This window comes from Diabrotica virgifera, chromosome 3, assembly GCF_917563875.1.
Source record: "Diabrotica virgifera virgifera chromosome 3, PGI_DIABVI_V3a".
In the NCBI taxonomy this organism is placed as follows: domain Eukaryota; kingdom Metazoa; phylum Arthropoda; class Insecta; order Coleoptera; family Chrysomelidae; genus Diabrotica; species Diabrotica virgifera.
In genome coordinates, this window is record NC_065445.1 from 89,953,444 (window position 1) to 89,980,295 (window position 26,852).

Below are 26,852 nucleotides of genomic sequence, written 5' to 3' on the forward strand. Positions count from 1 at the left end.
GTTTGTTTTTAATTATTTATTTTAAACTTATTTAACATATAATTTTAATTAAAAAATCTATTTTTAATTGTGCTCTCTGATACCAGTATAAGTTTTCAATGCATCGTATGTCTTTTTGGCGCAGCGTTAAATAATTAAGATTTTATGCTGGATAATTTGATAATAAATTATTTATTAGTTTATATGTTGTTTCATTAAATTTAAAACAGTTAAATGGAAAAATTGCAATACCAAAAATGCCCATACGAATAATTATTGTGTATTTTTAAAAGTATAAAAAAAAATCTAAAAAAAACGACCCAAAAACTACGTTTTTGATATAACGTATTTAAAACGTGATAAAAATGACATCAATTATGGTGGAACAAATTCACATGACTTTCGACGTCGAAAAAACGTGATAAGCTGACGGGGTTTGATGACAATGATGGCGTCTTTGCAACGTTTTGTAAACGTTATTTGGTTGCCTAGGAATGCTTACTTAATTCTTGAACAGCCGCTATAGGTAAATAGAGGGGTGGTCACTAAGGTTGACAGAACAGAAACACAGTATTTGAGTTTTAAACTTTTATTTTCGCACTTTTAAAAATCGTTAAAAATCTACAGCAAATAAATAAATTATGAATTGATAATTAAAAACGATTTAATAGTTTATATCGTAACGTATCAGAGGAGTATGTAGAGGTGTATTTCCTACTATAAATACGTTATACAAAGTGAACTATAATTTAGCGTATAGTTAGAATATGTTCTTTACCTGAATGTCATAACATCAAAATAGGTATAGTTTTCAAAATATATAAATATATTATACATAGCTCGATAATTTTCAATTTTATTTTTATTACCAGACTTGAAAATTGGTGTTAAATAACTAGTTTTCCAAAAATCAGGAAAGATTCCAGTACTCAATGAGGAATTAAATAAGTAGTGGATAGGTTTTATAAGAGAAAAATATGTGTAAATAACATAATTAAATTATTGCACAAATTATTATACAGATGTACATGAAAACTAATAAACATATTATATTGTTATAACCACAATTTACAATTCTAGTAGGAAAATAAGCCACAACTTAAGTCGAAAAATGATTATATTTTTCAACTATTTAACTGTATTTTTTACATGCCATGATTTTTATGAAGCATATTCTTAGGTCAAAGTTGATTTCATGTAATCGAATGAACAATCTTTCAATAAAGTCATCATAGGAACGCAACTCATAAATATTAGCAATATCATTTGAAAGTCTTCTACTTTAAAATACAGAATATATGCCTGAATTACCGATATGAATTAGTCAGATCAAATTAAATTATTAGAAGAATTTGTTTTTACTAAGCAGCAAAATTTGTTTACTTTATTAATATGTAGTATTTTGATAATGACCTCTGAAGTGAAAGTCGAAACGTCAATAAAATTATTTTTCAACTTAAATTGTGGCTTATTTCCCAATTAGAATAGTAAATTACATAAATGCCACAAAGAAATAGCTTCAGAACAATATTATAACCACAATTGACCAGTTTGAGGTTGTGAGCTCATATTTATATCTGGGATCATTGATGACAAATACAGGGTCACTACCGGAAGAAATAAAACGTAGATGTGATCTAGCAAAAGTTGTCACAGAAAAAATGACCACAATATAGAAGGATTGTCAAATTTTATGAGCGTTAAATATGAGATTGATCAACTATATTCCCAATATTAACCTACGAATGTGAATCTTGGACCCTGAGATGCTAACAGATCGAGGAAGATCCCAACAAGATGGATCGATCAAATTACAGCGATATGCAAAAGACCTATGCATGAGTTAAAAGAAATGACCAGAGACAGAGATCTTTAGAGACAGATAATACACAACATCATGTCGACCACTACACTCCCTCCGTGGGTCGGAATTTGAGAGAAAGAGACTTTTTATTGGTGATTCCAAATAATTAATTTTGATTTTTTCTTATCTGTTGACACATTCTTAAAATTCCTATTTACATATTTTAAAGAATAATAAATTTTCAGTCTACCATATAAATTTAGTAAATACTCATACGGAAAATGTGTACAGGGATGAACAAACTGAATTTCTTTAAAAAGAGCTACTAATTGTTCTAAAACACCTTGAGTACAGGACAATTTTTCAAAATTGTTTTGAAAAATTGACTAAATTTGAAATGTAAAACACAAATGTGTTACTTGGCATAGTAATCTTTCCAAAAGTGTTTAAACCTTTATTGTTAAATGCTTTAAAATAGCACAATAAGCTGGTATCATCAAGATCTTTATGATTATTGGCATAATCTAGGCATTCTTGACATGAATGAATGTTTAAACACTTTTGGATTAAGTACCCGCATACATATCTCACTGGATTTGCTTGTAATACACTATTCTTCTGATAATCAGTATCAATGAGAGTTGCAATAGGCATTTGTATTGCTTGAGAAGTTGGACAAACTATTGAATCTTCTTCTGATAAATCAGTAATTTTTAACATAACAGCATCTGTATCTCCCGCGCAATTTCCTGTTCGTGAATTTAACATATTCAAACAAAATATTTTTCTGAAACTCCTCACAAATTGAATTGGCGTCGGGTTGAAGCAGTTACCGTTCTGTTGCCTAATTGTCCCAAAAAAGTTTTCTAAACAGTCCTGATTAATTCTCCTGGTATTCAAAGATGTGAATCCTTCCTTACGCAAAATATCCCATAAAAGTATTATTCCTCTAATAGTTATTTGCCAACCTCTGATACTAGGTAATTTTTTAGTAACATTATCCCCTTTTTTGTTAATTACCGTAACCGAATTAAAAAAATTTAAGCAATCATTCAGGAAATCGATTTGGTAGGCATTTCCTTCGAATGGCAAATTATAACGTTTTGGTGATTTGGATGATGAAGAATTAAGAATATCAAATAGTTTATCCAACCTATTAATAAAATTTGATGTAAAACTAGCATTTGTTGAAAGAAGTCCTAAAGATATAAATAAATTCATTCCTGCACAAACAGTGGCACTTAACAGTTGTACAGCAAATTTAACTTTCATTTTTTGGAAATTTGATGGATATAAATGGGAATCGGTTAGTTTTGGTGCACTTCTCGTTGGATACTGCTTATCAGAATTATAATATTGTACAATATATTCAAAATTTGCACCATCATTGTCTATTACAAAATAATTGTTCTTTAAATTATTTCTTGTGGCCTTTATTAAATGTGGGGTATCAAAACAATATATAATTTTGCGGTTATTAGCAAAAAAATAAGGTGTCATAGTAGTAACACCCAAAGCCTTACTAAGGGATACATAATTGGATCCCATATCACTTACACAAACTACCACATTTAATCCTATGTTACCAAGAGCAGTTATTATTTCTTGTACTATTATAATTAAGCTTGAAACTGAGAAGGTAGATTCGTGTAAGTAATAGGAGAGAGCCTGCTTCCATCTTGAATGTATGCCCCTAATCATAAATACAGAAGCATTTAATGCAGGTTTGAATGCCTTTTGCCCTAAATCCTCCAATCCAACAATGTTATCCTCGGATCTATTATAAAATAAATGAGATTTAATGTGCATCTCATCAAAACACAAAACACATTGCTTATCTTCAACTTTAAAATTTTGTATTTTTAATTTTAATGTATTAAACATATTGTCATTCAAACCTGCATGAAATTTAACATTTTTTATAAACCTAAATAATATGCTTGCAGATGGTAAGCAAAATAAATCCATAAATTTGGTTTTGTACAACTTAGGAGAGGTAAAATACATCACTAAACATTCTCTCTTAATGAGATCAGAAAATCTCCTACCGTTAGGTTTTTTGTTGACTTGGCTTACCTGAACGTTTATAAAATTAGCTAATTTGGGTTTCTGAGAGCAGAATTTGTTTGTCAAGAATTTATATTCTTCGAGTGACACACTATTCAGAAATTCTTCCCTTTGAGTTTTTAATTTTTGCTCACTAACTTCCAGGAGATTTTCTAAATGTGAAACTTTATTTCTCAAATATTTGACTTCTTCCCGAAGTTTCACTTTTCTTGGCGATTTTGTTGATAGCTTAGAAGGAGTTTGCGAGGAGCTTTCTGATGAAAAAGTAGGTACAGTAGGCTCCTTATTTTCAGCATTTGATGTTGAATCTAAAACAAAAGTGAAAAGTGTATATCTTACAAATACTTTTTGAAGAAATATATTTAGCTTTTGACAGTGCACAATGTTTTGTTCAATGAGCACTGATTTTTTGTACCTATATCCCAGCTTGGATATATTTATGCATTTACTTACGGGATGTCCCCATTTTAAAACTGTACAATATAAATCAGACTTTCATAACACCATAATAATAATACTATAACTACAGATACATTAACAATAAAAACAAACAATTAGGTCTGGTTAAGTCAAACAAACAGAGCTGAGATCCAGCTTGCTACAAGTTAAAATGACTTAAGCATGTGCCCGAGTTTTGTTTATAAATACCGACATAAAATAGCTATGATTATATTTACCTGAGGGTATCAAATAATTCTGAAGTATCCGTATTCTTGGTGTCTGGGTCACACTGGCTTCTGAAGTCACGCCTGAGGAAATTTGAAATTCAGCTGCAAAAATAAAAAATACTTGTATTGTAAATAGTAATTGTAAATAGTTATGCATAAATAATATTTATTTAACATTTAGTTTCTCATATTTCTATGTTAAAATTAATTCTGTACACATTTAGGCTTATTTATTATTATGGGTCGCCTGCAGTTTCTCAACTGTCATCAATACGCATTAACTTTGATACAAGAATTATAAAAAAAATATGCATTGAAATCCAGATCCAGTAATTTTTTGAGCATTATAAACTGAGTACAAAGACATACATAATTTTTTTTGTAATTACACCTTCAATTTACCGTGCACTTCTCGTAGACTCTACCGATAAGGTAGAGTAGTCATGTTGAGAAACTGCTGCATGCCCTATTATTATATATTATCCTACAAAAAATTATCTACTTTGACTTACTACTAGCATGTGGGACATTTAGGAAACTAGCATAGCTATGTTCTGCTAACACACCACTAGTTGAACCTTCCAAGCATGGGAACAAAGTTGGAACTGCTTGAAACAACAATGTCTTCCTAGTCTCATTAACTATAAACATTTTCTTTTCAAAGTGAGCTCCACACAGACGATGGGTAATATGTAGTCTTCCTCTACTCTGAAGCAGGTCTTCCCTACCTGCTGCTAACGCCCATCTTTCAGCTCTACAATAACAAAGTAATGTATAAGTATGTTTTCAACAATATTTTATATACCTATATAGGTAAAGTTTCGTTCTGAAGCTATTTCCTTGTGGCATTTTTATAATCAACTATTTTCAATGATTGAATACAAGAATTATTTTGTATTTTGACAACGACACCCGACTTAAGCGTCGAAACGTTAATAAAATCATTTTTTTGGTAAAATTGTGGCTTATTTCCCATTGTATTGTAAATAGTAATTGTAAATAGTTATGCATAAATAATATTTATTTAACATTTAGTTTCTCATATTTCTATGTTAAAATTAATTCTGTACACATTTAGGCTTATTTATTATTATGGGTCACCTGCAGTTTCTCAACTGTCATCAATACGCATTCACTTTGATACAAGAATTATAAAAAAAATATGCATTGAAATCCAGATCCAGTAATTTTTTGAGCATTATAAACTGAGTACAAAGACATAAGTACATAATTTTTTTTGTAATTACACCTTCAATTTACTCTGCACTTCTCGTAGACTCTACCGATAAGGTAGAGTAGTCATGTTGAGAAACTGCTGCATGCCCTATTATTATATATTATCCTACAAAAAATTATCTACTTTGACTTACTACTAGCATGTGGGACATTTAGGAAACTAGCATAGCTATGTTCTGCTAACACACCACTTGTTGAACCTTCCAAGCATGGGAACAAAGTTGGAACTGCTTGAAACAACAATGTCTTCCTAGTCTCATTAACTATAAACATTTTCTTTTCAAAGTGAGCTCCACACAGACGATGGGTAATATGTAGTCTTCCTCTACTCTGAAGCAGGTCTTCCCTACCTGCTGCTAACGCCCATCTTTCAGCTCTACAATAACAAAGTAATGTATAAGTACGTTTTCAACAATATTTTATATACCTATATAGGTAAAGTTTCGTTCTGAAGCTATTTCCTTGTGGCATTTTTATAATCAACTATTTTCAATGATTGAATACAAGAATTATTTTGTATTTTGACAACGACACCCGACTTAAGCGTCGAAATGTTAATAAAATCATTTTTTTGGTAAAATTGTGGCTTATTTCCCATTGTATTGTAAATAGTAATTGTAAATAGTTATGCATAAATAATATTTATTTAACATTTAGTTTCTCATATTTCTATGTTAAAATTAATTCTGTACACATTTAGGCTTATTTATTATTATGGGTCACCTGCAGTTTCTCAACTGTCATCAATACGCATTAACTTTGATACAAGAATTATAAAAAAAATATGCATTGAAATCCAGATCCAGTAATTTTTTGAGCATTATAAACTGAGTACAAAGACATAAGTACATAATTTTTTTTGTAATTACACCTTCAATTTACTCTGCACTTCTCGTAGACTCTACCGATAAGGTAGAGTAGTCATGTTGAGAAACTGCTGCATGCCCTATTATTATATATTATCCTACAAAAAATTATCTACTTTGACTTACTACTAGCATGTGGGACATTTAGGAAACTAGCATAGCTATGTTCTGCTAACACACCACTTGTTGAACCTTCCAAGCATGGGAACAAAGTTGGAACTGCTTGAAACAACAATGTCTTCCTAGTCTCATTAACTATAAACATTTTCTTTTCAAAGTGAGCTCCACACAGACGATGGGTAATATGTAGTCTTCCTCTACTCTGAAGCAGGTCTTCCCTACCTGCTGCTAACGCCCATCTTTCAGCTCTACAATAACAAAGTAATGTATAAGTACGTTTTCAACAATATTTTATATACCTATATAGGTAAAGTTTCGTTCTGAAGCTATTTCCTTGTGGCATTTTTATAATCAACTATTTTCAATGATTGAATACAAGAATTATTTTGTATTTTGACAACGACACCGGACTTAAGCGTCGAAACGTTAATAAAATAATTTTTTTGGTAAAATTGTGGCTTATTTCCCATTGTATTGTAAATAGTAATTGTAAATAGTTATGCATAAATAATATTTATTTAACATTTAGTTTCTCATATTTCTATGTTAAAATTAATTCTGTACACATTTAGGCTTATTTATTATTATGGGTCACCTGCAGTTTCTCAACTGTCATCAATACGCATTAACTTTGATACAAGAATTATAAAAAAAATATGCATTGAAATCCAGATCCAGTAATTTTTTGAGCATTATAAACTGAGTACAAAGACATAAGTACATAATTTTTTTTGTAATTACACCTTCAATTTACTCTGCACTTCTCGTAGACTCTACCGATAAGGTAGAGTAGTCATGTTGAGAAACTGCTGCATGCCCTATTATTATATATTATCCTACAAAAAATTATCTACTTTGACTTACTACTAGCATGTGGGACATTTAGGAAACTAGCATAGCTATGTTCTGCTAACACACCACTTGTTGAACCTTCTAAGCATGGGAACAAAGTTGGAACTGCTTGAAACAACAATGTCTTCCTAGTCTCATTAACTATAAACATTTTCTTTTCAAAGTGAGCTCCACACAGACGATGGGTAATATGTAGTCTTCCTCTACTCTGAAGCAGGTCTTCCCTACCTGCTGCTAACGCCCATCTTTCAGCTCTACAGTAACAAAGTAATGTATAAGTACGTTTTCAACAATATTTTATATACCTATATAGGTAAAGTTTCGTTCTGAAGCTATTTCCTTGTGGCATTTTTATAATCAACTATTTTCAATGATTGAATACAAGAATTATTTTGTATTTTGACAACGACACCCGACTTAAGCGTCGAAACGTTAATAAAATAATTTTTTTGGTAAAATTGTGGCTTATTTCCCATTGAAAATAGTTGATTAGGTAAAGTTTCATAGTTAACACCAAAGTTTCAAGTACCTACCCATTTAAGTACATACACATTTATAAAAACATTGTGAATTTAAAATTGCTTACCTTGATTCGTCTTTTGGAAAACGAAAAAAACTATAGCTGCAATTTGATACCGTGTTTTTACAGTTGATCGCTGCACAGACTGAATTCGAACTGCCTTTCTTTTTGTCCATATCCATAATTATTATTGCACAATGCACAAAAACAAAATCACCGAACAGAAGAACACAGAAGAACACTAAATTAAATCAAAGTAACCCCGAAACAAGCGTGATCTGACAACAACAATCACAAATTGATCGTGTCATCAGGGTGTCAGCAGCGGACGTGTAAACCGAAAAAATGGCCGCCGGCCGTGCGCAAAAAGGCGCAAACCTGCGCGAACTCTTCCCGCCGAGTCGACTGTGCCTTCGGTGGTTATACATCCCAACATCCCCCACGAATGACATTTCCAGCATTTCCACAAGGTAGGTACAGCACTGGGTACAGCTGGTTCCTAAAAAAACTGATACGACTCTTAGTAAGATTTGATCATTTTGAGCAGTGTATGATTGGTCTGACATTATATTATATTTATTATGACAGACAAATAATAAAATAAACAAAAAAAACAGCCATATTTTTGGAGGTTGAAGTTATCTGACAAATTTTAAGATTTGGCAGTGACAGTGACAGTATGTAAATAATAATAATAAATTAAATATAATTAAACTCATATTCATTATATCACACCCACACCTCATCAAAAGCTTTTTACAAGAACATAGTCAGCGATTTTGCTATGGCTTAGAGCCAGACTACATCAAGATCGCCTATAAATCGTGCTGGTAATTGCCTTGCAGCGAGACCAAAAACAAAAAGAAGAAGGAGAAGAAAGTACACTGCTCAATTTTCTACAAAATACGCTTTAAGAGCAGAGATATGTGAAGAAAATAGATCAGGCTAGTCATATGCCACTCAATGCATCGGGGTGTAACGCCGATATCAAGTACGGTGGTCTAGTCATCTTTGTCTGTCATGCGAGTGTGAGTGTGTGAGCGACAAGAATCTACAGGTCGAGCAAGTCTCGTAAATTTCACGATTGCGAGCCACGCTTCACGCAACCGTGTTTGCGTACTTGTGTTTCAAGTTGCGTGGTCGTACGGAGTTATATTTACCAAATTTAAATATAATCGTTTTCAAAATTAAATCAATATGTCAATATGGCTACTGGGTGTAAAAGATAAATCTTATTCTATCTGTTCTTAATGAGTTTTAGATAATTTTAGTTGTATTTCTTTGTAATTTTGTGTTGTACAAAGATTAATTTAACATTTTCTCTGGAAGTATTAATTTAGAAAGATAATATGCTTCATTGGTGTTGTGTTTTGAAGTGTGAAATGTGATAAAGTCAAGATAAAGTTCACTTTTAAACTGAACTAAATAAGGTATCTGAGAGACAACAATGGTTAAATGCAATACAATGTACAGGTTTTACTAGCGAAATGAAAATTTTCCTGTCCTGTCTGCTGTAATCATTTTATATCTGGTAAGTTACAATTACAACAGTAACGATTTTTGAAGATGTTAACATTTTAATCTTGTAGGAAAACCAGCCGACTTAATAGATAATAACAATCTCCAGATTGGGTTCCTTCAATAAATATGGTCTATAAACACAATGAAATAAGTTCCCCAAAATCTAAAATGGAGTGGTATCAAAGGAGAATTAAAGGGAAAAATATTCATATTGAAATTATTTATAAGGCACTGGACTGTCTTAAATTCTACAATAATACTAGGTGGGTAAATGATTTTAGACATTTTTCATTAAGATTAAGTAGATTTTCATTCAGTAGATTTAAGACTTGTTTACACGGGTAGAGTAATGATGCAAGTACTTGATAGAGTAGAGTAACTCTACCTGTAAAAATGCTCAGCACAGTAGAATAGCTGGTAGAGTGTATAGTTGGAGTTAAAGTAGAGTGACTAGCAACCTATGGCAAAGTAACTATTCTATGACCACCACTACTGCCAAAATGTCTACTCGGCTGCACACTCTACCCATGGAACACGCTCAATTATGCAGAATAGAGTAGGTAGGAGAGTACATGGGGGCGCTGTCATTCTGGCTGGAATTGTGTTTTGTGTAAATAGTGAAAATGAAGTTCACCGAAGATGAAACTTTAAAACTTGTAGAGCTATAATACGGCGAATACCAGTGTTTATGGAATTTAGGTAGTGTATACTACAGAAATAAAAGTTTGCAGCAAGCTGCGGAGGATGAAATCGTCGAAAGAATGGCAAAGGGGGCTTTGGAGTAAACAAGCTTAAGCAAAAAATTAAGAATTTAAGGCGCACTTATAATCAAGAGTGTTTAAAAATACAAAAATCGGTTTCACTATACTAGCATCAGTACTATACTTGTACTCTCCTCACGTGAATGGTATCAAGCCATTTTTGGTAGAGTACTACCACTACTCTACTCTCCTCAAAACTCTACCCATGTAAACAAGTCTTTAGAAACAGTGGAAAATGAGGTAGCTAGTAGAGTAGTAGTAGAGTAAAATATACTGGTTTAGCAAATTGCAATGTTTTAAGGTAATACAGTAGCGATAAACAGGTAGCCAAAACGTGTTCCAAGATTGTCACTGTAATTTTGAATATTTTTTCGAGGCATTTGGCACACGTATTCGTAAAATAATAAAGAATGGCGGTACAGAGCCCAATTTGAAAAATATATTAATATGTGGAAATTACTCTGTAATTATACAATATTTAAAAAATGAGCCTGTACCGCCATTAAGAAGAACAAAAAAATACACTTTCTTCAAATAAACTTTTTTATCCGATGCCTAGATTTTGTGTAATTTTGGAACTACTAATGAAATAAAAAATTTTAGTAGTTCCAAAATAACACAAAATCGGATAAAAAAGTTGTATTTGAAAAAAGTGTATTTTTTTGTTCTTCTTAATGGCGGTACAAGCTCGTTTTTTTTATATTGTATTTAATTACAGAGTAATTTCCACATATTAATATATTTTTCAAATTGGGCTCTGTACCGCCATTCTTTATTATATTACGAATATGTGTGCCAAATATCTTGAAAAAATATTCAGAATTACAGCCGCAATCTTGGAACACATTTTCGCTACCTGTTGATCTATACTGTTTCCTCTTAAGATAGTTTTAATAGTTATTTATGATATAAGTATTAAATTTTAAGACGCGCATGTGAAAGTTAACTTGAAAAAATAATTTTATTAATGTTTTGACTTCCACATCAGATGTCATTGTCAAAATACAAAATATTCATTATTATTAGGTTTGTTCTAGCAAACGGTCAAACTAGTCAAAAACCATCAGCAAACAGTTGGTCAGTAAAAGAACATAATACAGTCACCAGTGCGATCCCCTCTACTCGCGCTGGTCCACTATTCGCTGATGGTTTCAAACTGATGCTAGAACAAACCTATTATTATTATACATATCATTATCTGTAAATAATATTTCTTCTGATTGTTAATTGTAAAGGATAGAAAAATTACCATTTATTTTATTTTTTTTAGAATCAGCTGAGAGAAGTGGTCTACAAAAAAACCAGGAAGGAAACGGAATATGTGGCTACGAAAGGCAAAAGAAAGGTTTACAAAGCAAATGTGACACATTTTTTTGAAATATTTAGGAATATCAGTAAATTGCATTAAAAAAATGTATGAAAAGATTTTGTTCAATAAAAATGTTTATATTTATCAAGGATGTATTATTTGGTATGGCCACATATCGTCAGTGATGTAATAATACATCCTATCTGTTTTTTCATGAGTTTTGTAAGAGAGACTAAAAACTTGTCTTAGGGTCACTTCCTGTTTTCATATGATATTTTTTGACTTGTTTTGTAGTAAATTAAACTATCTATGAACTACAAAACAAGTCAAAACTTACATATGAACACAGGAGGTGACCTTAAAACATGTTTTTCCATCTCTCATACAAAACTCATGAAAAAACAGATAGGAGGTATTGTCACATCAGCAAGGATGTACAGTGATGAGTGCCCTAATAACCGGCAAAATATTTAGTTGTGAGATAAAAAGAAATGAAACTAGTCGAGCTGGGAAATTTAGCGAAATTAACCTTTAAATTTACGTTATATTGATCCCACCTTTACACATATCGGAGGAGTATGTCAACTAAAACTGTCACTGTGACAGTGGTAGTTTCCAAACTCGTCTGATACGTCTGAAGGTGGTACACAATCAATACAATCTAAATGTATAAGTTAATATCGCTAAATTTCCCAGCTCGACTAGTTTCATGTCTTTTTATCTCACTACTTAATACATCTTTTGTGCTATTTTGCCGGTTATTAGAGCGCTCATCACTGTATTTCTGGTATATCCAGGGAATGTCTACAAAATATATTTTGAATGTCCAGAGAACATTCGTGGACATTCATGGAATGTTCCAATAAGACATTCAGGTAATGTTTAAAATGCTGACACAGGATTTTCCTGGGATGTTCTCAGGGAACATGTTTTCGGGGATATTCCAGGAATTTTTCAATGTCTGTGTACCTTCTATGGACCTATATGGAATATTTTGGTGTTATTACCGCCGCACTCCACTTGCGATTTGTAATCAGGAAGATTGAACACATTGTTTCAAATACAAGTCAATCCATTTGTGACTAAATAATCATGGATTGACTTCTATTTGAAAGAATGTGTTCAATCTTCACAACTACAAATCGCAAGTGGAGTCCGGCGCTTAGGGCTACTTCCTCTTCGGTATTATGTATTATACTACAGAAATCAGGAACTTTCCTTCTAAATATATGTATGCATCTTGGCCATCAAACATATTCTTCCAAACATTTTTTTAAGGGGTCTTGTGGGTAAAAAAAGTGACTTTTTAAAAAAATTATATCTCGAAAACTAAAATTTATTTTTATTTATAATTGGAACATGTAAAAGTATAGTACTTGGTAGTCTCAAAAAAAGTTTCAGCCAAAAATATTCATTTTTGTAGAGTTTAAGTTTTTTTGCGTTGGCAGCATAACTAAGTCCAGTCTCATCTGAAATCAAAAAGTTTCTTGTAGTTTATACCTCTGGCTAGAATATGAACGAAGGAATTAAAAAAAAATGAAATTTGAAGATTTTACATAAGTTTAAACACATTTTTGACCCCAATTTTTCTCATTTTTAAAGTAGTTTTTTTTATAAAACAAAAATGACCTCATCTAATAAAAAATCCTTTGTTGATTCACTAGCCAGAGGTATAAACTACAAGAAACTTTGATTTCAGATGAGACTGGACTTGTTATGCTGCTCACGGCAAAAAAGGGCTGTTGTCGAAAAATTGCAGTCAACTCTACAAAAATGAATATTTTTGGCTGAAATTTTTTTGAGAGTACTATACTTTTACATGTTTCAATTATAAATAAAAATAATTTTTAGTTTCCAAGATATAATTTTTTAAAAAGTCACTTTTTTTACCTGCAAGCATTGATTATAAATATTCCTCTGCAAGACAACAACTTAACAAATTGTTGATTTCAAATTGTAACAGTTGTTTTGCAAAGTATGCTGCCCTCTTGTATTTTCTGTGTTATCTTCATCATACAATTACTTCATCTAAAAACTTTTTGCGATATATTCGCAACAACAAAAACAAACAAAACAAAAAAAAATAAAACAAAAGTTTAACCACCTTCACACCACAGAATCAAGCAATCAAGTTACAAATTTTCAAACACCTCACCTGACACAGCGTCTCAAGTACGATTGCGCGAATTGGTAAATATAACTCTGCACGACCACGCAACTCGAAACACAAGTACGCAAACACGGTTGCGTGAAGCGTGGCTCGCAATCGTGAAATTTACGAGACTTGCTCGACCTGTAGATTCTTGTGTGTGAGCGTATCTACCAAGAGGTGGGAATAACGGAACGACAGTGACACACAGGCGGCGGCCATCATATGCTAGAGAGAGAAAGCTAAGCGCCGGTAGAGAGAGATAGATAGACCACCGACCCGAACTGTTCCGCGTTACGCTATTTTTCGAACTGGCCTAATCTATTCTGTTATATCTATGTTTAAGAGTCGTATCAGTTTTTTTTGGAACCAGCTGTACATACATATAGTATTTTTACTACAAAAGCGATATTACGTAGGTCAAAATTTTTGACGTAAGATAACTGTCAAAACATTAGAATGTGACTTTTCATTATTGCCATGTTTATAATAAACATGGCAATAATGAAAAGTCACAATCTAATGTTTTGACAGTTCTCTTACGTCAAAAATTTTGACCTACGTAATATCGCTTTTGTAGTAAATATACTATACAAAGTTTTATTGAAAGGTTATGGAGAAAAGAAATTTATCAATATAAAAAATTTAAAAATAACTTCATTTATTTCTATGACCTAGGGTAAAAACAAGTATCTAATTTCTTAGAATTTCCTTGGTTAATTGGTTTTCTTAGAAATAAACAATTTTGAAGGATTCAACATATATTCTGCTGAGCAGTATATTTGTACAGGGTCGGATTTCAAATATTATTTCAACCAATTTATATGTAGGATTTAAGAAAATGGAGCATTTTTGGCTAACAGAGTTTGAATGAAAACCAACATTTTTCAAACAAATCTTCTGCTTGATGTGTCTATATGTTACAAGTGTTGGCGATAAAGATGTTCTTCTTGGTTCTGTAGGGGGCATACTTTGATTCATTTTGCATAATGTGTCCGAAGTATTGTAACTTTCGATTCGAGGTTTGATGGTGGTCAGCACCTTCCGGCTCTTCTTTATTCTTCAGAGAATCTCCTCATCCGTCCACAGGACTTTGAGTATTCTCCGATCTAGCCACATCTTAAATACTTTCAATTTTCTGCACATAGCTTTGTTCAAGGTCCACGATTCAACACCATAAAAAAAGGACAAAGAGGACGTAGCATCGCACCTCGCACCATTCTTACCATGATACTATAAATAACGAGATATTATCTTCCCGTAGCTCAAATACTTCCGAGTTCGCGCATGATGACGTAATTGGAGACCGTAAGTTGAATTTGAATTCTTGTTAAAGTTAAATGGGATTTGTATGCATTATGTGATGAAATTATTCAATTAGCAAAATAATATTAAACTTTAATGCATTCGAAAAAAATTAGTGTCGAGATTCCTGTCAAAGATAAAATATAAAATACATTTAGCTTACAACAGCGAACAATTCAAACTAATTGGACATTACGAATGATTACGAACCATTACGAACTTGCAGGTGTGCAATATATTCAGGGGCGTGCGGTGAAATTTGAAACAGGGGAAGCAATTTATAAAAAAATTGTAAAAACACCTATTTATAATGTAATTCAATTCTTCTACCTGAACGAAAGTTTCGGTCATCAAAATTCTTAAACCTATTTTCCATTCGTTAGCATATTTGATCTAAAATTTGATAGTATATAATATATACACCGTTCTTAGGCGTCAACGCCCTTCGGTAGGGATCTATGGAGGAGTATCCCCAAGCCGCAAGCCCTTATCCCTTGCCGTACCGCTCCTCCATAGGCCGATCAGACGCCAGTTTATTCCAGACCAAGTCGTGGACTCTATTGAGTTTTATACTACGGCGTTGGCCTTTTATTAATTTCATGACCTAGCTGAGGCTCGAACCAGCGATCGCGCTGAGGCTCGAACCAGCGATCGCAAATCCACTAAACTTGTCGATCGACTGCGCCTCAGCTAACTGGACCGTCAAGACCGACGGTTATATCTGATAGTATTATAGACTATAATATTTCGTTTTCGTTATAGTATGCGTTTCCTTTTACGCCCTTTTCATACTTTACGACTTCGGTCGTCACGACAAACGGTCGTAACGACAGTTTGTCGTACATTCCATTAGTCCAATACAGCAATATACGGAGCCTTTCACACAGGACGACCACGACTAACTGTCGTGCCGTTGCTCTTCGGCTGTCGTCCAATGTCACTGAAATGGACGACGGTCCTGTCGTGCCGTGCTATCAGTGAACCACGGGCATAAATCAGTGCTTCCATACTTAACGATAGTTGGATAGTTAGTCGTGTAATACCAGTGAATACAGTGGCACGTACATAATGGCAGACAATATAGATGGGGAATTTTTACCTACATAGATACAATACATAGGTAAGCATCTGGTTGGAATTATTTTATTGTCAGGACGAACATTTTTGAGATTTAACAATGTTTATGACTTTGGCAAAGTACCGAAGAATAGACCCTATCATAAAATGCATTATTATCAATGTACCCTATTATAAAAATTAAATCATAAATGTTCAATCGGGAATATCTAAAATTTCTTGTTAATAATTTAAAGATTCTTTTATAGCACAGTTTAGTGTCCATTGACATAAATAGATATTTATTCGTGTTTTATTAAAGATTGTTTAAATATGTATAGATATTGGTATGCATTAAATATGTACAAGATATAGATAATCGGTGTATTATAGTTATTAAGGCACCAAGGGGATTATAAGGATAATAACGCTTAAGGTCAATGGTGTATATACCAAGGGCCTTTGGCCCGAGGGATATACGTTGGCCGAAGGCGATATTATCTATAATACCCGTGGTGCCTTCAATGTTTAATGTCCGATTAAGTTATTCTTTATATGCAAAAAATTTGAATGAATTTTGAATTAATTAGTTTTTAAATAAGTACATTTACCAGCAATATTCGTAATGTAATTGTCGTAACTGTGACGCTATTTATAACAGTCTGCTCACAGATTGGCCTATCCTGACTGAACAATCTAGTCGTTACTGGAGAACGCGCGAAACAGCTATTCCTTTTCCACGGCGTTCGGGGCGAACGCTGCCGAAGTATATATAGGACTGAAATTCAAGCACAGGCCAGTCAGTCAACGAATGAGCCGCGACGCGTAATATAATTGTACTCGATTCGGATCTAATGAAATGTATATATTAGTTATCGTTATGTTTAGTTAATTAAATCATAAATTTGAGTTTTAAATAAATTAGATGTGTTAGTTGGTGTTATTTGTAATCATTAAAAATAAATAAGTGATGTAAATAAAATAATATAAGTAAGTCTTCCTTTATTTAAATTAAACTTAGTGACTAAAGATATAAATAAATAAAATAGTAGAGTCAATCGCGTAACAAAATGGTGCAGAAGTGAGGATACTTGAAATACATAAATTTAACGTAAATTTTCGGTTTAAATAGAGTGTGGAACTTTTAAAAATAAATAAAATATAAATCGTAATAAATAAAGTGTGTGACAATGTCTTCACAACATAAGAAAATCACTGAATTGATCGTTAAGGAGCTCCGCAACCAGTTAGAAGAGAGAGACATGGTCACTACTGGGAAAAAGGCTGATCTAGTCGAACGTCTAAAGAACGCTCTTCAGGAAGAGGGTCAAGATCCAGAAACCTATTTGTTTGAAGACAAGCATGCTGCTGTGATCTCGTCGATTTCGAAAGTTTCCTCCGATGTTTCTAAAGTTTCGACAGACATTACATCGTTAGAGAGCAAAGTTTCTAGTGAAATCTCCCAAGTTTCAACAGACATTACATCGTTAGAGAAAAAGGTTTCTAGTGAAATTTCCCAAGTTTCCTCGGATGTTTTGAAAGTTTCGACAGACATTGCATCGTTAGAGAAGAAAGTTTCGGGTGATATTTCATCCCTTGACAGCAAAATGACTAACGAGATCTCTAGGGTCACTTTGGATTTTGACGACAAGATATCGTCCATAAAATCTACTTTTGAAGAAAAGATCAAGGAAATAGAAAAGAAAATGCAGGAAACGGAAAAAGTAGACAAAGGTATGGAACCCATCTTAACAGACATTAAAAATGATGAAACCAAATACAAATTGGAGCCACAGTCGATAGTTGAAGGGAGTGTGAGTCTTGCTCGTGTTAAGGTGCCAAATTTCGACGGAAAGTCATCATGGAACAACTACATGAAACAGTTCGAATCGGCGGCCAGAGCGAACGGATGGTCCGAAAAAGAAAAAGCTGTAAACCTCACTATTGCTCTTCGAGGCGACGCTTTGGATGTCCTCCAGACCATAGCCGTAGAGGAGACAGATGACTTCGAGCAGCTTAAAAAGAGACTGAATATGCGATACGGGCACGAACATTTAGAGCATGTCTATCAGTCGCAGTTTAAAAATCGAAGACAAAAGAAAGATGAAGCTCTTCAAGAATACGAGGTCGATATTGCCAGGTTGGTACGATATGCATATCCAACAGCTCCCGAAGACATGATGGAAAAGTTGGCTGTTCAAACATTCATTGATGGCCTTCGTGATCATGAAATGCAAAGAACACTACGATTAGCTCGTCACAAGACGCTGGTTGATGTCTTGTCTGCCGCCCTCGAATACGAATCAGCTACCCAGGCCTCTGGCGGGTACAGTAAAGTTAGGACTGTGAAAGAGGAAGAGGATGAAGACAAACTGGACCAGATTGTCAATATGATAAAGGGCATTTCCTACAAGAAAACAAAGACCATAAGGTGCTGGAATTGTGGGGAAATGGGACACGTACGGAGTTCATGTAAGTACCCTAGGTACAATAACAGTCAAGAGACTCACCAGCAGGAAAACTAGAACGGGTCGGCCTTAGGGGGGCAGCTTCGACCCGCAACTTTTCCAAAGACCCTCTCATACTAATAGCTTCTTTGAAATGTCGTGAAGATAGTGTATATGTGGATGGAGAAATAAATGGTAAAAAGTATACATTGCTGGTGGATACCGGAGCGACCAGGACCATTATACGACCGTCAGTTTTAAACAGCCGTAAGAAACTCTTACCAACGAGGTTGCGACTGCGGACTGCCACAGGTGAAAATGCCAACACCCATGGAGAAATCCAGATACAATTAGGGATTGGAGCAGAAAAGTTCGTCCATACTGTCATAGTTGCAGACATCGAAGAAGATGTTATATTAGAAATGGACGTAATGAATTTGCATGGATTTCAATTGGATTTTAAGAATAGGGTAATCAAAGTCGGCAACGAGGAAGTATTTCTTCATCCACATGATGACAGAACTGTGCTAGCAGCCATTAAAGAAGATACAGTTGTACCTGCGAGGAGTGAAACGATCATCGTAGCGCGGCTACAGGGAACTGTAGAAGAAGGAACGCCTATTATGATGGAGCCATGGAACCACGACGAGGAGGTTGGCCGAGGAATCATAATTGGAAAGGAATTGGTTACTTCTGCTAAAGAAATTCCCGTGAGATTGATTAATGTCAATGACTACCCGGTGACCATCAAGAAGGAGACAAAAGTAGGAACTTGTGTACCCGTGACGTCCATAATCCGTCAGACAACAACAGCAGATAATTCCAACGACAAGTTCGACCAAATGGTTGCAGTTGCAGGCCAATCTCTGAATCAAGTGGAGAAAAGGAAATTAAGGGAATTTCTTAGGCAATATCGTGACATATTCGTACCGAAAGGAGGAAAGACAGGAAGAACGACAGTTGTCAAACATAAAATTGACACTGGTACCGCTAGGCCAATTCGTCAAACAGCTCGACGATTACCACAGGCGAAGAGAGAGGAAGCTGAAAGGATTGTTCAAGAAATGAGGAAAGACGGGGTGATAGAACCTTCTACGAGCCCATGGGTCTCTCCAGTGGTCCTGGTCAAGAAGAAAGATGGAACCACGAGGTTCTGTGTGGACTACCGTTTGTTGAATAATGTTACCAAGAAAGATAGTTATCCTCTGCCTCGGATCGACGACACGTTGGACACATTGGCTGGAAGTAAATTGTTTTCTACGTTGGACTTGAAGTCTGGATATTGGCAGGTAGAAATGGATCCAGTGGACAAGGAGAAGACGGCCTTCACGACAGGATTTGGATTATGGGAATTCAACGTTATGCCGTTTGGACTCTGTAATGCTCCTGCGACATTTGAAAGGCTTATGGAAAATGTGTTGAGAGGGTTATCTTGGAAGACGTGCCTGGTGTATTTAGACGACATAATCGTTTTGGGGGAGACGTTTGAAGACCACCTGAAGAATTTAGAAGACGTTTTTAATCGACTTAAAGCTGCCCAGTTAATGTTAAACCCCAAGAAATGCCAGCTATTTCAAAGTAAAGTCAATTATTTAGGCCATATAGTCAGCAAAGAAGGAGTGGCCGTGGATAAAGGAAAAATCGATTCCATTAAGGAATGGCCTGAACCAACTGATAAACATCAAGTGAGAAGTTTTCTGGGACTATGTACTTACTACCGGAGATTCATTAAGAAGTTTGCAGATATTGCTAAGCCATTAACGCGACTTACAGAGGAAGCAAGGGATTATTGCTGGGATGGAGACTGCCAAACGGCCTTTGAAACTTTGAAGAGGCATTTAATTACAGCGCCAATATTAGGGTATCCACTGCCAGAAGGAGAGTTCATCTTAGATACGGATGCAAGCAATGTGGGAATTGGAGGAGTGCTGTCGCAGATCCAAGGAGGACAGGAACGAGTCCTTGGATATTTTAGTAAAGTGCTTTCAAAACCTGAACGAAATTATTGCGTCACGAGAAGAGAACTTCTAGCAGTAGTAAAATCAGTGGAACACTTCTATCAATACCTCTACGGAAGGAAGTTTCTAATCCGAACCGACCATGCCGCCATTAAATGGTTAATGCAGTTTAAGAATCCAGAGGGTCAGATAGCCAGATGGATTGAACGACTTCAAGAATATGATTTCAAGATCGAGCATCGGGCCGGAGTTAGCCACAGGAACGCTGATTCTCTATCTAGAAGACCGTGTCCAGCAGAATGTTCCCATTGCAACAAAACAGAGTCAAAGGAAGCAGCAGTACTAAGAACAACAGTGGTCAACGACGAGTGGACGCCTACCAAGATCAAGGAAGAACAAGAAAAAGATCCAGTTTTACAGAAGATTCGAAAATGGAAAGAAGAAAATCGTCGACCATCTTGGCAAGAAATAGCAAGCCTAGGCTCAGTAGTTAAGACGTATTGGGCCCAGTGGGACTCATTTATCTTGGAAGACAGCTTGCTCAAACGAGTAATAGAAAATGATGATGGTTCAGTGAGGAGAACACAGTTGGTGATTCCAAAGAGCAGAATAGCCGAAGTACTTCGTCAGTTACACGACAGTCCATCAGGAGGGCATTTTGGTGTAAAGAAAACCCTTCAGAGAATTCGGGAACGATTTTATTGGATGAATAGTTCCGACGATGTGAAGGACTGGTGTAAGAAATGTACTACCTGTGCTACAAGTAACGGACCCTACCGGAAAAGAAAGGCTCCTATGAGACAGTACAATGTTGGAAGTCCGTTTGAAAGAATAGCTTTGGATATTGCCGGGCCATTTCCAGAAAGTGACAATGGATGCAAATACATGTTGGTGGTAATGGATTACTTCACGAAGTGGGTGGAGATCTACGCAATTCCAGACCAGAAGGCCGCCACTATTGCAGATGTGTTAATCAAAGACTGCATCAGCCGATTTGGAGTACCTCTGGAGATCCATAGTGACCAAGGAAGGAACTTTGAGAGCGATCTATTTCAAGGAATCTGTGATAAACTAGGCATGAAGAAGACAAGAACCACGGCCTATCACCCGCAATCGTATGGAATGGTGGAGCGTATGAATAGGACAGTCGGCAAGTATTTGACAAAGATGGTGTCCAATCATCAACGAGACTGGGACCAGTACCTTCCGTTCTTCGCAATGGCCTATAGATCTGCTGTTAATGAATCAACTGGCCAAACACCAGCAAAAGTCCTATTTGGACGTGAGATGCGTCTACCCTGTGATCTAGAGTTTGGATGTCGACCTGGAGAAGATGTTGCTGGTGAGGATTACGTGAATGAATTACGAAGAAGAATGGACGATATACATGAGTTGGTCCGTTCTAATCTTCAGATCGCTAGCGACCGAATGAAGAAACGATACGATACCCAAGCTGAGAAGGGATGTTTCAAGGAGAACGACAAAGTCTGGCTTTATAATCCAAAGAAGCGAACAGGTTGTTCTCCCAAGTTGCAGCAGTTCTGGGAAGGTCCGTACCTCATTGTCAAGAAAATCAATGACGTTATCTACCGAATAAGCAAGATTCCTAGGGGAAAGCCGATGATAGTCCACCATAACCGGTTGGCGCCGTACGAGGGAGACCACGACGTAGATGAAGAAGTGGAAGTCAACCAAGTTCGAGAAATACCTGACCTTACCTTTGAAGAGTTCATGGGTGCCTACGGAGGTACCGGTAAAGCAAGACATGGTGTTACCACTGAAGAAAAGCGAGATCTTCTCGCACTTCCCGATGACTATTCGCTGGCCCATACTATCCCGGCCAGTATCAAAGACGCACGAGGGTTGGCATCCGCCTTCCGAAGGAAGTTTGGTCGAGTTGCAGAACTTCAATGCCAACTGCCAGCTCCTGGCAAAGCATTGAAACTCCAAGATGCATCACGTTACCTATTCTATCTGGTAACAAAAGACACTGTCCATGACCAACCTACCTACCAAGATGTATGGGATGCATTAATTCAATTGAGAGAGCACGTGTTGGAGTCCGACGTGCAAAAGTTAGCCATGCCAAAGTTAGAATGCCGCCAATTAGACTGGAGAGTTATCCGAAATATGGTAGAAGAAATTTTCCAAGACACCGAGGTCCAGGTGTTAGTCTGTTGCAATCCGCATAGTTACTGGTGCGGAGAGAAGACCGTCCCCTGTCACTTTTATACAACTGGGAGTTGTAAAAGAGGGTCCAGTTGCAGATACCAGCATCCAGTTCCAGTCCCGACAGGGTTCCAGGAGGAACCATCTTTTAAGGAGGGGGCAATGTGACGCTATTTATAACAGTCTGCTCACTGATTGGCCTATCCTGACTGAACAATCTAGTCGTTACTGGAGAACGCGCGAAACAGCTATTCCTTTTCCACGGCGTTCGGGGCGAACGCTGCCGAAGTATATATAGGACTGAAATTCAAGCACAGGCCAGTCAGTCAACGAATGAGCCGCGACGCGTAATATAATTGTACTCGATTCGGATCTAATGAAATGTATATATTAGTTATCGTTATGTTTAGTTAATTAAATCATAAATTTGAGTTGTAAATAAATTAGATGTGTTAGTTGGTGTTATTTGTAATCATTAAAAATAAATAAGTGATGTAAATAAAATAATATAAGTAAGTCTTCCTTTATTTAAATTAAACTTAGTGACTAAAGATATAAATAAATAAAATAGTAGAGTCAATCGCGTAACATAACCATAGTTATACTTAGGTTGTTATTTGTCAACTTGACAGTATTTAACTAGTTATTTAAATTTAATACCGTAAGGTGTTATTTTTCAAAATAAGGCCCTAGGGCATTATATCATATCTAAATAATATAATAATCTAAAATCAGTTTTTTAGATGGATCTTTTAAATATTGAAAGATAAAAATTGAGCCCTATAACAATAATGATTGTTACACTTACAACTGGGATAACAAAAATGGGACAACAATGCTTAAAGCAAACATTTAATTTAATGAGCTGGGATCACCAAAAATGATCAGGGCGACCAAAAACAAAATTTATGTAATTTAATGTTTTGTATTTTGATAACTTGTATGAAGAAAAATTTGGAACTACACCGCAAGAAAGGCTAAGAGAAACAAATGACACGGGGGAACAATTAAGAGGGATTTCAAGAGAAGAACTGGTAGAAGCGATACGAAAATTAAAGATAGGTAAAGCTCCAGGGGAGAATGAAATTGCACCAGAAATGATCAAATACTTAGGAGAGAAAGGGAAAGACTGACTGTGGACAATATGCAAAGATGCATGGAAGGAGAAAAGGATCCCACAAGATTGGGAAAACAATTTAATACTACCAATATATAAGAAGGGCGAGGAAACTCTTTGTCACTGACATGCGGAAACAATTAAAAAATTTATTTTTATTAATTTCTTAAATTTCCAAAATGTATATGATATAAACCTACTTCTTCTCTTCTTCCATTGATTGCATACACCCAATGAAGGCGATTACGTCTCTGTTTTTTTTACGGCGATCAATTAACCATAAAGCCAAAATTTTTGCCCGATTTATTCTACGCCCTGTGCTCTCTACGAAAATAAGATGAATACTGTCGTAAAGTGTGAAAGTCCGATGAGCACGACTGTCGTGACGACCAAAGTCGTAAAGTATGAAATAGGCCTTAGGCTCAAAACTTCTTGCCATCATATTATTCCAACATTTTTCAAAGTCATCTCTCTCTTTTTGTTAATAACATCTTTAAATTCGCTAATTTTTTTACACAGAAACCAATCTCGTTTATCTTGCATTGCAAAGTTAAAAAACTCCAAAAATCCTCTCGAGCTATTTATGGTTTCTGTATCCCAGTTTTCACATTTTCACCATTCTCCAAAACACTAATACATATATTCATATAAATATTTTAGTATTTATAATATAAATAATTATATTCTTCTTTTTCTTCTTTTGCCCTTTAATTCGTCCAATTCTGAACATAGGCTTCCCCCAGTTTCCTCCATTCGCTTCTGTTTAGTGCTTTCTGTTTCCAGTGCGTTCCTCCTATCTTTTTAATGTGGGACTCCGGATTTCTCCTACCCACCTGGGGTCCATTTCCGCTTTGTTGTAAGTTCGACATTGCTAGTTTAAAGGAAAATAGCCATAAAACACCACGCTGGCCAGGCGGGTTGGTGAGTTGTAGGGATCACATTTCCTTGACTCCCTGTAACTGTTGTATGGTTATCCCGCTCATACTCGGTCGCCAGAGCCTCGTCTGTTATGTAGCAGGAGGCACCAGGTAATTTTAGACTACCACTCGTGCAGGTGAGGTTGACTTTTGGATCGATTGATGTATTGTTGTTAAGTCCGATCCCTTACCTCCCCGTATTAATAATTCTATTATATTTATTTATATAAATAATTAAATAAAATCAATCTTCATAATTCCACAAAATCAGTCGACGAAGCCCGTCATTGTCAAATGCTGGTAAATCCCATTTAAATTCACGAAAACAGCTCATTGTATGCAGTTGACAAAATTGCTTATAAGCGAAGATATGCCCGAAATTTGAACTCGTCACTCTGCGTGTAACCCCGGTGATTTTTACATAGGCTGAGGAGAAGCAAATTTGAAATCAGATTATCTGCCGATATGACTCCGAATAGCAACGTAGAAATACGATCATGGCCTATGGGTCCGCGTACGGAACGAAAGCTAATAGAAATGCAGCATGCAGCGCTGCTTTTAGAGTATTTCATTGCTTTGTTATTTACTGTATGACAAAAATAGAGTAAAATACGTTTGTCTTTTCTTATTACTTACTGCTTGTATTACATAATTAAATATTCTCATATGCAACTTAAAATCCTGCTTCTGCTTATGTGTTTGTTCAATTTTTTTTTTAAATAATCTCAGTTACCTACTCAGTTGGTACGGTATTACCTAGGGAAATTAAGGGAAGCAATTCTTCCCTTGCTTCCATGGACCGCACGCCCCTGAATATATTAATTTGTTATTTATAGTATCATGATTCTTACTTTTATACCGAGAGAAAGGCTGTGGCTCTTAAAGATGGCCCCCGCCTTCATCCGGTTGAAGGTGGATCTAGATTTTCCGATGTCAGCTCTTATCTTTTGTTTGTCCATTCTTCATTTATTATGGTACCGGGGTAGTTGTAGTGCTCTTTCTACAAGGGTTTGGTTGAAGTAGAGTTGACATAAGGTTTGTTCCAACTCGTCACAATCACCGTTCTTGAACGGTATTTATAACGGGTTGGAACAAACCTCTGTGTTATCTTTTAGGTTTATGGTTTATATTGAGTACATATTGTGGACTGTAGATACTATTGTGTCATCTGCATATCTGATATTGTTTAGTCGGTATGCGTTTCGTAGAATACCTTTTTCAATTTCGTGAAAAGCTTCGATAAATATTCTTTCAGAATAGAGTTCGAAGATTGGAGGAGACAAAATACAGCCTTGCCTCACTCCATGCGTGATTTTCACATATTCGGTGTGTTACATCTAGTCTGGAATTTGCAGTCTGATTCCAGTAAAGGTTTCCAAGGAATGTTTTTGAACAAAGTAGGTATGTAGATACCTGTTATGATAAATTTTTAATATCGTAGTTGATTTTTTAACTTCTTGTGTATCAAGAACAACAAAACGTATCACACATGTTTATAGGAACTTTTAGTCTTAAAGCTGAATCTTCCTCAACAATATTTCACATTTGGAAACACCCTCTATTTTATAACAATGGTGCCCTCAAATCAAAGTCGGTCCTGGACGACAGCTTGGAAAGCCTGTCCTCTGCTGTGTTGAGACCAGCGCCTACTTGCGCACTTTCTTCGAAACAATGTTAATATGGCGGAATATATTAATAACATGTCAAGTAGTCGGCGTTTTATGTAAAAGTTGAAATTTCTATCAAAATAAACAAATTTCGACTACTATTAGCCTTTTAGTTTAGTGTTTAATTAAAAAATTAGTTTAATAAAATGGAGGAGAGCGAAAAAACGGAAGAATCGTGCCGATTGTGCGACGAAACAGCAGAGAAAATGTTAAGCATCTTCGATAAAAATGAAGAAGGCATTGAAATTCTTCAAGTGATAAAAGATTGCCTGCCCATCGTCGTAAGTACAAAACAACTTCCTATCGATCCTTTCAGACTACCTAATGTTCATAATAATTGTTTTAATGTTAACAACCACCTTTT

At 35.3% G+C, this 26,852-nt stretch overlaps 1 protein-coding gene across 2 annotated transcripts in view; it reads left to right on the forward strand.

Annotated features, from left to right (window-relative positions):
* The first annotated feature begins 23,849 nt into the window (after nt 1–23,849).
* Nucleotides 23,850–26,852, forward strand: part of LOC126881193 (uncharacterized) — a 141,834-nt gene continuing 138,831 nt past the window's right edge. The window contains exon 1 of one of the 2 annotated variants that reach the window (XM_050645296.1): nt 23,850–26,769. In XM_050645296.1, coding sequence (XP_050501253.1) covers nt 26,635–26,769 — 135 coding nt within the window. In that variant the 5' untranslated portion in view covers nt 23,850–26,634. The remainder of the gene's footprint in view (nt 26,770–26,852) is intronic. The other variant, XM_050645297.1, reaches the window with a different exon arrangement.